Source organism: Vipera ursinii, assembly GCF_947247035.1.
Source record: "Vipera ursinii genome assembly, chromosome: 2".
NCBI classification, from domain to species: Eukaryota; Metazoa; Chordata; class Lepidosauria; order Squamata; family Viperidae; genus Vipera; species Vipera ursinii.
This window is the reverse complement of record NC_139513.1, coordinates 71279973-71292238: the sequence shown is the minus strand read 5'-3', so window position 1 is coordinate 71292238 and position 12266 is coordinate 71279973. Positions and strand designations below refer to the sequence as shown.

The following is a 12266-nucleotide window of genomic DNA, read 5'->3' as shown; positions in this document are numbered from 1 at the left end:
CTTTGTGTTATGTCTCTCTGTAGTGTCCTCTTCTCTTAGTTCTCTTTCTTCTAATTCATCTTCGTTGCCTAGATACTGCTGAAAAAATTCTTCTGCTTTGTCTATCGTACCCAGCCTATGTCTTTTTTCTTGCCAGGTCATCAGGATCCCTTCCAGCATTAACCACTAACATTGATGTTTTGTCTTATTAATTTCAATGTGACGTGTTGATAGGGCCTTCTTAAATCTCTTACCCTCCTGGGGACTTGTTTGAGAACTGTTAGTTCTTTTCTGTGTTCTATCGGGTCGTCTCTAGTTCTGTGCAAGATCTCGTCTCTGATTGACTTCTTAACGAATCTAATATGAATTTCCTTAGGTAAGTTATTTCTTCTCGCATAATTTGTGTGGATTCTATATATTTCATCGATTTCATTTGCCAATTCTTCTTTCCCGGTCCCTAAGGCCCTCGCTAACAAATCTGTCATCATTTCTGGGAGATCCTTCCCTTTCTCTTCTTTCATGTTTTGAAAACATAGGTAATGGTCTGCTTTCTCTGTTTCAAACAAGATAACAATTTTTTCTAATTCTTTGTTTGCTTGTGAGAGTTTTTCATTCATTTCATCTACTCTTCTTTCTTCCTTATTAATTCTATCTTCCATTTCTAATAATTTCTGTTCATTTTTCAATATTTGTTGTTGGAAACATTCAAATTTTCTGTCTATTGCTCCCATCTTCTCTTTAAGTTCTCTGGTATCGTTCCTTATTTCACCTATTTCTTTTTTTCAAATCCTCGTGGTTTCTCAGCATAACCTCTTGCATAAATTGTAACACTGATTGTAGATCTTTGAGTGAACCTGCTCTCTCACGTGACATTATCTCTTCTATCGATCTTTGCCCTGCTGAGCTTAGTTCCACCAATGTAGCTTGGGTTATCTGCCTTCTTCCAGCCCCAGCTCTCGTTAGGTTGGGAATGCTTGTCATCTTTCGAAATGACGTCAACCAGCCCTCCCCCTTGTGTACAATCTTTGTCTTTCCCTCCGCCACACCTGAAAAATTTATTCTTCTTCTAAAGTTATAGTCACTGATACTTTATATCTTAACAATAATATATTCTGTTCCTAACACAATATAAAACCTCTTGCACTAACACTTCTAATATGCAATAATTAACGGTCTGGTATATTAATCAATTTTAAATGTTCATATTCCACTGCAATTCTAATTTATCTATATAATAATATATAACAATAATATAACAATAGGTTTACCTAAGTATTGTAACAGGTATTCAATTCATTAGCAATATAGACCAGGTTTTACAAATAAATAAATAAATAAATAAATAAATAAATAAATAAATTAATTAATTAATTAATTAAAAAAATAAATAAACCTTTATTGTCAAAGTACAACATGTGTACATTGAGATTAGCTGAGCCTCCCCCCGTGCTCTCTCCCCCCAACACACAGTGACAACAAACCCTCCATCCCACCACACTATGTGAACCAACTACACCACACACCGGCACCCCAAGTCAATTCTGCATAAGATTATGTCCCATTTAAAAGCCTAACAGCCCACGGATAAAAGCTATTTTTCAGCCTGTTGGTACAGCTGGCTATATTCCTATATCTCCTACCGGATGGTAGGAGAGTAAAGAGATACCGTCCAGGGTGTGAGTCATCCCTGATAATCTTCCTCACTCTTCCAAGGCAACGAGTCCTGGCGATGTCATCCAGTGGTGTCAGGGGACAGCCCACAATGTCTTGTGCTGTGCTCACTACCCTCTGTAATACTTTCCTGTCCGCGGCTGTCAGACCAGCATACCAAACCACAATACCATACGAGAGGACGCTCTCTATAGTAGACCGGTAAAAGAGGGTAATTAGCTGTTGTTCTACCCTGTTCTTCTGCAAGACCCTAAGAAAGTGAAGCCTCTGTTGGGCCTTTCTAGCCACCTAAGTTGTGTTAACTTTCCAGGTCAGATCTTCACAGAGGTAGACTCCCAGAAATTTAAAGGAGGAAACTCTCTCTACACAGTTCTCCCCGATGTAAAGTGGGGCAGGTTCCTCCTTTTTTCTCCGGAAGTCTAACACCATCTCTTTCGTCTTGCTGATGTTTAGGTGCAAGTTGTTGTTACTACACCATATGGATAGTTTTTGTACCTCCGTCCTATATGCTGTCTCATCCCCACCTGTAATAAGACCCACCACAGTTGTATCATCTGCGAACTTGATTATCGCAGTGGATGGGTCAGATGATACACAATCCTAAGTGTATAAAGATATTAATTAATATTAATCTCTTAACAGTTATAGATGTTGATATGTTCGGGAAGGTAGGCAAGTAAATGATTTTTCTCACCCTCCTTAAGCTTTCAACCTTTTGTTCCTAGTTAGTCTCTTCCAATTCAATCATGCAATGAGTTATATTCAATTAGTTCTTATTTGTCTGAACTCTCAGTTCAGTCACAGCTTATCCTTTTTGTTTTTAGAATATTTTTAAGGCAATTTCTTTACTTCTTAACTTGTGTCACTCTTCCCTCATTCAATGCTAATTAGTTCTCAGTTCTTATTCAAAATGTCCGTTCTCTCTGCTCAGTCAGCACTGTCGCTCTCCAGGTTTTTTTAACTTCTTAGCTTTATTGCAAGAGCCAAAAAGAGAAACCACCCTTGTTCGTTATTCCTTGTGGCTTATGAGTCTGTTGCTTTAAGGTAAAGCCTCTTTTTTCCCCCTGTCTCTTTATCGTCTCTTTATCTGACAGGGGAGGTAGTTTTTCCCTTTCACTCTGGGGTGTCCCTTCTCTTCTTTTCTTCTTCAAAATTCTCCAGAATGATTTTATGCTCTGGAACACTTGTGAGGGTTCACTAGGTACTCACGCCACCAGGTTAGTTGTATCATTGTCCCTCTAATTCACTGCTATTTCTGTCCAGCTGACAGCTGTCATTTCTTCACGGCTGCCATATTGGGTTGTCTCCTTCTCCTGGCTGACTTCTCCGTGGCTTTCCTGCTTTTTACAATTTGGACCGCCGTCCAGAATCATTCAGCTGGGCGCCTCCTTTTCCAATTTCCCTCCAAGAGATCTGGGGATTTTAAAAAACCCACCAAGCACAGAGAAGTGGCTGTGGAATCGGCGCACTCATTTGGAGCGGCGTCTCAACACAGCCATTCCGTTTTGACAGCTGGCCTCCTGATTACATAATTTAGAAAGTGCCTCAATAAGTTATGGGGTTGGACTTTAAACGCTAGTTTTGGGTTTCATGTTTTAATGTTGTTTTTACATATTTTATTGTGTGTCTGTAAGCCACCCAAAGTCATTAAGATGAGTGGCACATCGATTTTTTAAATAATTAATAACTGTAGTGTGATTTTTCACATTTTCCATAAATGGGAATCTAACTTGAGTGTCACTACTTAATGAGTGGCACACCCCAAATTTATAGTTTTTCAATTTTAAAAACAGTCTTCCTTCCTTCCATCCATCCATCTGGTAATACAGTAATATATTTGTATATCTTTAGATAATATGAAAATATGTATGTGAAACTATACTAAATGTGACTTCTACTTATTGCTATAATAATACTGTAAGTATCCTGCAAAGAAGGGGAAATGCTATGACAAGCCTGTTTTCAATAGCCTGGTAATATCTATCAAAAGTAACTCGCATAAAAAAGGGGTGTTACTGACAAGAGAAAGATAAAACACTCATCAGAAGTCAAGTAATAGTTTCTGGAGTAATATGGACCTAGCCTTCCTGAGATAAGGAATACTAATGGAGAGAAACCAGCCAAGTCTTGGTGGAAAATATAAATGTTACTTTTTTAATGAAAATATTTCATAGCACTCTGCTCATTATTCACTGCTTTTTATTGAAGAATTTCATTTCTATATTCCAATGATTGCAGATTTAAATGTAGCTCACCATAAGGGCAAAAGACCAGAATAATTTCAAAATAATTTCCTTCCCTTGGGGCTTGCCACACAAAGTGCCACGTCAAATGAAGATAAGGGCCATTTGCTGAAATCTTAGCATCAACAAATCTACATGGGGCTGCCCTTGAGTACCACTCGGAGGCTCCAGCTGGTGCAGAATGCGGCCGCGCGAGTTGTGATGGGGGTCTCCCGATACTCCCATGTAACACCTCTGCTCCGCGAGCTGCATTGGCTTCCAGTTGTCTTCCGGGTGAGATTCAAGTGCTGGTGATGACCTATAAAGCCCTAAATGGCATGGGTCCGGGTTATTTCCGGGAGCACCTTTTGCCGGCGTCAACTTCCCATCACCCTGTGCGCTCCCACAGAGAGGGCCTCCTCAGGGTGCCGTCGGTCAGAGAATGTCGACTGGCGGCCCCCAGGGGGGAGCATTCTCTGTGGGCGCACCTGCCCTCTGGAATCAGCTTCTGGTTGAGCTCCGGATGGCTCCTGACCTTCGCTCGTTTCGCCGCAACCTGAAGACTTGGCTATTTGAACTTGCCAGCCTGGACTGAGGGACTGGGATTTTAGATTTTTAAATTTTAAAAAATTTTAAATTTTAGAATGTGTTTATTGTTTAGGGCTATTTAATTTAATTCTATTTTAATTTTTATACATTATGTGTTATTTATAGTGTTTTAATTGCCCTGTACACCGCCCTGAGTCCCTTCGGAGAGGGGCGGTATATAAATCCAAATAAATAAATAAATAAATAAATAAATAAATAAATAAATAAATAAATAAATAAATAAATAAATAAATAAATAAATATTGTTCACTAAAATTAGCAATTTCTATCCTAGTGAGATATGGGAAAGGTTATTTTTTAAAAAAACAACAACAACAACATAACTTTTAAAATACGTCTTGTAATAATGGTTTAATACATTATCTAATGCAATTTTTACTTGTTTTTCCTTCAGGAATGACCCTGAGTAAAGCATACTCATTTAAAATGATGCTGCAATATCAACTCTTCTAAATTATTCATGTAAAATAGTTATAAGACAATTGTATAATTTTTGGTAGATAATAAAGGCTCTATGTTTAATACAATGACTAAATGTGTTCTGTACTAAAATGGTAGCAAAAATTCTATTTCCCTGTTCTTTAGAAGGGGAGCAAACTGACTTTAGGGGGTGTTCTTGATGCTCTTTGAGCTTGGTTGTTTTGGGTCATTACCAAAACTACCACAGGTAACGTCATCAGTGCTAGTCAAGGATAAAGCAAAAATTTGGAACAGATCTTTTGCTTTGGCATCTTTACCTGAAGAATATTTTTCCACTGTATTGTCTTCCCCAGAGAGCTTTTAATTCTCACAAATTCAACTGTTTTGCTGTAAATGTTACTCATATAGTACACACTACCTAAATCTCCCTCTGTACTATCACAGCTGTTCTTTCTATATGCACACACACTTTTTGAAGATCTTCCTAAAGACTGCTCTGGTAATTTAAAAAAGGCCATTTATTTTTCCTTCCCTTTTGCTGCATGGAGTTAAATGTACTGAGTGTTAACTTCTTGAGAGAAGACTGCAGCTAATTCTGTCAACGATCAAACTGGATTATGTCAGATGAAAGCAGTAATGATGAGATCAGCCCAGAATCTGCTATTGCAGAGGAAAATACTGCACAGGTTTTGGGACTCATTCTGCTTTCATCTCCTTATCAAATTATGCTAACTGTTCCATATCAAAAGAGCCTAAGTTCTGAACTTTTAATTACCAAATATCATTCATAAAGGTGAAAACTGAACAACAATCTTCTTCATCCTTCCCAGAAGTCTTTATTCATTACTAAACAGCTAAGATTGTCAAGGATATCTCTGTTTGTAGCAGCCTGTTTAAAGCTCAAAGCAGGTGAGGAATGATATTTCCATATACACTATTCATTCACATACAAATATGCCTAATGGTTTCAGAATTGTTGGTATATAAGTGATCTTTCCTGCTTTTGCACTCACAACCTTATAAGCCCCACTTCCTCCTAGTAGATTTAAGTAATAATGTGCAGCAGTTTAAATATTATATAGGTCTTATAAATTACAATATTCCCTGCAAGATGCATATAACATGGTACCTCTGCATTACATGCATGGAGAGCCAAAATCCAACTTCATCCTTTGGCTGCAATGAGTTCCTTTTGTCAAAAACAAACAAACAAAAGTATAATTTTATGAACTTACTTGAAATGCAAGTCCTTGAAGGTAAAATGAGTCTCTACAATGCCTGTAGTCTTCACTCTGGTTCTCAGCACATCTTGCTGGGTTGGAATATAATCCATTCTGCCTATCCTCTCCAAATCATTCAGGTAGCTGCAGAAAAAAAAATGTTGGGAGTTAACGAACTATCTTACCTGATGTCCTCAAGATGTACTAAACTATATACCAGCTTAGTAAGCGCTATCATTCGCAGCCAGCATAGCTATTATCTCATACCCTGAAGAAAGCTGCTTTAGAAAAATGAAACCTGTTTCTATTGATTCAACAGAGATAAGACCTTTTTTTAAATGGGGGGTGGGGGGAGATAGAAGGGAACAGAATAATTCTCCTTATTCCATGTGTCTTAATTCTCACAGAGTATCTCTTCCTAATCAGTTGTCCTAAAGGGGCTTTTTCCAAAACGCAACTCGACTTTCTTGGTTTTTTTCTCTGAAAATATTTCACGTCTCACCCAAGAAGTTTCTTCAGTTCTAACTGAAAAACCAAATTCAGTTCTAATTCCCTAATCAGTTATTTCCATATGAATGGAGACTAGCATGCCAACTGTGTATAAAAGTACCTCAAGTCAAAGGTGAAAAACACAAAGGGACATTTTACCCCGCATGGTGGATTTGTGAAAAAGCCATGAAATTCTAGATACAAATATATATAATTATACAAAGAATGTTAAAGATTACCATTGCAAAGAAATCAGATTTTTTAAAATTTGGAGTAATGAATATTTAATTAGAAAATACTCATGGAAGATTAGTTTTGTATATGGCAGGGGTCGGCAACCTAAAAAAGAAAAAGAGCCACTGGGAACCGGTTCCATCACAAATTAAAAAAAGAGGGAGCCGCGTGCGTGTGTCCATGCACGCGCATGCGCAAAAAGGTTTTTTGCGCATGCGCGGACGCACGCGGCTGCCATTTTTTAAAAAATGAGATGGAACCGGTTCCCGGTTGCCTGATGGCGACGGCCCGTCTGCAAAGCTGCCGCTTTCGGCAGCTTTGCAGACGGGCCGTGGCAGCTTCCGCAAAGAGCGGCGCCCCTGCCCATTCCGAGAGGTGCGCGCGCACCTCTCCGAACGACCGGAGGTGCGCGCGTACCTCCGCGCGAATGGGCAGCGGTGCCGCTCTTTCAGGAAGCCCGCCGCGGCCCGTCTGTGAAGCTGCCGAAAGCGGCAGCTTAGCAGACGGGCCGCGGCAGCTTCCGCAAAGAGCGGCGCCCCTGCCCATTCCGAGAGGTGCGTGCGCACCTCTCCGAACGACCGGAGTTGCGCGCGCACCTCCCCAAAGGTTTGGGGAGGTGCGCGCGCACCTCCGGTCGTTCGGAGAGGTGCGCGCGCACCTCTCGGAATGGGCAGGGGCGCCGCTCTTTGCAGAAGCTGCCGCGGCCCGTCTGCTAAGCTGCCGCTTTCGGCAGCTTCACAGACGGGCCGCGGCGGGCTTCCTGAAAGAGCGGCACCGCTGCCCATTCGCGCGGAGGTACGTGCGCACCTCCGGTCGTTCGGAGAGGTGCGCGCGCACCTCTCGGAATGGGCAGGGGCGCCGCTCTTTGCGGAAGCTGCCGCGGCCCTTCTGCTAAGCTGCCGCTTTCGGCAGCTTCACAGACGGGCCACGGCGGGCTTCCTGAAAGAGTGGCACCGCTGCCCATTCGCGCGGAGGTACGCGCGCACCTCCGGTCGTTCGGAGAGGTGCGCGCGCACCTCTCGGAATGGGCAGGGGCGCCGCTCTTTGCGGAAGCTGCCGCGGCCCGTCTGCTAAGCTGCCGCTTTCGGCAGCTTCACAGACGGGCCGCGGCGGGCTTCCTGAAAGAGCGGCACCGCTGCCCATTCGCGCAGAGGTACGCGCGCACCTCTCCAAAGGTTTGGGGAGGTGCGCGCGCACCTCCGCCCATTCGGGGAGGTGCGCGTGCACCTCTCCAAACGGGCGGTGCCACTCTCCATTTGGAGAGGTGCGCGCGCACCACTGCCCGTTGGAAGAGGTGCGCGCGCACCGGGCGGCTGGGAGCCGCAAGAGACGGCTCAAAGAGCCGCATGCGGCTCCGGAGCCGCAGGATGCCGACCTGTGGTATATGGTAATGGCAGCAAGATTATTATATGCACAAAGATGGAAGAGATTTACTTTGTCCATCCTAGTTTATGGAACTCCTCCTCTCCCCCCCACTCCCAAGCCCAGAGATATGAATAGTCCCAATTTTGTCTGTTATTATTATATAAGGCAGCTGAGGCAATTAAGTGGCCCTCTGGCCCCTAATAATGTTGAATCACAACAGTCATCTATATTTAATTTTGGGGTTTGCTATACACTAACTAGAATCTTCTGGGATTGGACTGACTATCATTATTGAAATAAGAGTGAGGAAAATAGAATCCTACATTGCCAGCTAAGATATATCACTCTCTCCAAAATTCTTCTGAAATGTTCCTACCTCAAAGCTACACAAAAAAATCAGTTCCCCCACCCCGTCTCTCACTTGTAACCTCCGATAGTATTTTTAGGATGAGATAAAAGCAAGTACAAGAGATGTAATTAAGAAAGCTATTTCATGAAGTTTGACAAATGTCAACTGATGTTCAGGCCACCATTTTGATACAAGTTCACGCTGATATAAATCTTGAAAATTGTTGCTGAATTGTAAAATGGCTGATCTTGCCACTATCATTGCACATTTTGTAGTTCAGACTTTGTACTTCAAATTTTATAAAAATAATAGAGGAAGAAAAAGTCACTAAAAGGGAAGTTCAATTTTGGCAAAACTGAAGTGGTGTTACAATGAAAGAAGCTACTTCATTATGCTTAACTGTGCAACACTTGGAACTAGCAGGTGTCTAACATTCTTGAGAAAGATACCCAGGTTTGCAGTCCAGTCACCCACCATCATCATTTTAAATCAGTTATGGCTGCCTAATAACATACGTTCGATAGAATTTTCTGGAAAGAGGAAAATATTCATCACTATGGCAACAAACCAGAGAAAATGTGCAAATGCAGAAACAATTTACAGCTACGTGCCGTTTAAAGTCAAAACACCACAGCTCTCCTTCCTAATAGCAAAAGGGAAGTCTTTGGGGAAAAGGAAGGGGACAGTTAGTGGAGTGTTTCAGGCAGAAAACATCAGAGTAAGAAAATAAAACCTCTCTCAAAGGCCAGAAAAAAAATCAAATTTGCCAGTGTCCATTGTTTCATTTGCAAAGCAGGAGGAAGAAAAACAAGGTAGTCAGCAGATCAGAATCCCTTAAATATACTTGTTCTTTAAAGTTTTATTTTGCTGTTTCGTTTTTATATTTCACAGTAATATTGATTGTAATTAATCAGTGCCTTGTCAAACAGAAAAAAATGATTTCTTTAACCAGTGGTGTTAAACTCAAATGGAAACTGTTAAACCACACATGACCTCTGTGGGCTGCATATTGACTTAGAAAACCACGCTTGTTTATATATTTCTTTTTAAAATTAATATATCAATACATTAAATCAGATAGAATACATTGCTTTCCCCCCCTCTGTATCTACATACAGTAATATATACACAAACACACACACAGACACACACACAAACTACTCTCTATGTATAGCAATCCTTAACTTACAACTGTGATTGAGCCCGGAATTATGGTCATAAGTTGTTGTTAAGGAAAGTCAAAGCATCATGTGATTGAATTTGAAGTTACGACCATTTTTTCTCATGGTCATTAAGTGAACGCTGTGATTAAATGAATCAATGAGTGGGTGTTAGACCTGTCAAATATTTCAAAACTACACAGTTCATCTTCTGGTGCTGTCCAAGTTTTGGTTTTCCTTGCTCTTCTTTTCTCCACCATTTCTGCAATTTATTTGTTTGAATCAGCGAACATGTAGAGGCAAGCAAAGTCATTACCAAAAGCCAACATGGGTTTGTCAAACACAGATCATGCCAGACAAATCTTATTGCATTCTTTGATCAGGTGACAAAATTAGTGGACCAGAGGAATGCTGTGGATATAATTTACTTGGATTTCAGTAAGGCATTTGATACAAGTAGACCACAACTTACTACTTGATAAGATAGAAAAATGTGAGTTAGACAAAACCACCACCAGATGGATTCGTAGCTGGATGACTGGCCTTACTCATCGTGTGGTCCTCAATGGAACTGCAACTACACAGAGGAAAGTGTGTAGTGGGGTGCCCCAGGGCTCTGTTCTGGGCCAAGTGCTCTTCAACATCTTCATCAATGATTTGGATGAGGGGATAGATGGGGAACTCATCAAATTTACAGATGACACCAAGCTGGGAGGAATAACCAATACTCCAGAAGATAGGCTTAAGGTAAAGGAGGATCTTGATAGATGTGAATATTGGGGGCTATCTAACAAAATAAAATTCAATTGTGAAAAAGTAAAGTTCTACATTTAGGCAAAAAAACAACAACAACCCAAATGCATAGGGATAGTATAGGTGTACCTTTGCTCAATAGTAGTAAGTGTGAGAGCGATCTCAGAGTCCTAGTGGACAATCACTTAAATATGAGACAGTAAAGTGCTGCAGCTGCCAAAAAAGCCAACACAGTGTTAGGCTGCATTAACAGAGGGATAGAATAAAGATCACGTGAAATGTTAATACCACTTTACAATGTCTTGGTAAGGCCACACTTGAAATTCTGCATCCAGTTTTGGTCACCACGAAGTAAAAAAGATGTTGAGACTGTAGAAAGAGTACAAAGAAGAGCAACAAAGATGATTAGGGGACTGGATGCTAAAACATATAAGGAACGGTTGCTAGAATTGGGTATGTCTAGTTTAATGAAAAGAAGAGGAGTGACATGGTAGTAGTGTTCCAATATCTCAGGGGTTGCCACAAAGAAGAGGGAGTCAAACTATTCTCCAAATTACCTGAAGGCAGGACAAAAAGCAATGGATGGAAACTAATCAAAGAGACAAGCAACCTAGAGCTAAGAAGAAATTTCTTGACAGTTAGAACAATTAACCAGTGGAACAACCTGCCTCCAGAAGCTGTGAATGCTCCAACACTGGAAGTTTTTAAGAAGAGACTGGACAGCCACTTGTCTGAAATGGTATAGGGTTTCCTGCCTGAGCAGGGGGTTGAACTAGATGACCTCCAAGATCCCTTCCAATATCATCATCATCATTTCAGCCTTTTTAATCCTTTTTATTATCTTATCTGCCTCCTTTGTCCAAACTGTGTTCCTTTGTATTTCTTTGGATTGTTCCATATGTGCACCCAGAACTTTATTGTTTTTTCTTTGTCAAGTGCTGACTGATTCACTGCAGTCTCTTACCTTTAAAGCCCTACATGGCTTAGGCCCGGGATACTTGCAGGACCGTCTGCTACCGGGGACGACTTCCCATCGCCCAGTGCGCTCACACAGAGAGGGCCTCCTCAGGGTGCCGTCGGCCAGACAATGTCGGCTGGCGACCCCCAGGGGGAGGGCCTTCTCTGTGGGAGCACCAGCCCTTTGGAACCAGCTTCCCCTTGAGCTTCGGATGGCCCCGGACCTCCGGTCCTTTCGCCGCGACCTCAAAACTTTTCTCTTTCATCAGGCTGACCTGGATTGATGATGGGTTTTTAAATATGTTTTAATTTTTAACTGTAGTTAATTTATTTTGGGGCTGTTATTTAATTCATTTTTTAATTTTTGTATTGTTGTTTTTTATTGTTGTAAGCCGCCCTGAGTCCTTTGAGAGATAGGGCGGCATATAAGTCCCAAAAATAAATAAATAAATAAATAAATTATAATTCCAAAAAAATTATTTCTATTGCCTCAAAATCAAATACCAGTTAAGCAACTTTAATGCTTTCCAGCTCCTTACTGTATTATTGCCCAAATTATTTTATTATATATTACCATTTTATAACAAAAGATTTCTGGGCAGCTCACATGATGGGTAATATGGTCCCAAGCCATTTATGATTAAAAGAAGATGGAAGAGTTGCAATAGAAAAGATTTGACAGAAGAAAAATGAAACATATTGCCGAGTCTGTGCTTCAAATTCTTCTTCTAATAAAAAGCAGATAATAAAAATACATTTGAATTATACATTTGTACTTAATTATTATTCTCCCTCTACTGTCCATCAGAAATTTGCACAGATATACTGATGATCAACA

General features: G+C 40.9%; 1 protein-coding gene across 1 annotated transcript in view; it reads right to left on the bottom strand.

Annotated features, from left to right (window-relative positions):
* Positions 1-12266, bottom strand: part of GNAI2 (G protein subunit alpha i2) — a 126669-nt gene that overhangs the window by 21242 nt on the left and 93161 nt on the right. Inside the window, exon 5 of the mRNA XM_083351723.1 lies at positions 6137-6265. Coding sequence (XP_083207849.1) covers positions 6137-6265 — 129 coding nt within the window. The remainder of the gene's footprint in view (positions 1-6136; positions 6266-12266) is intronic.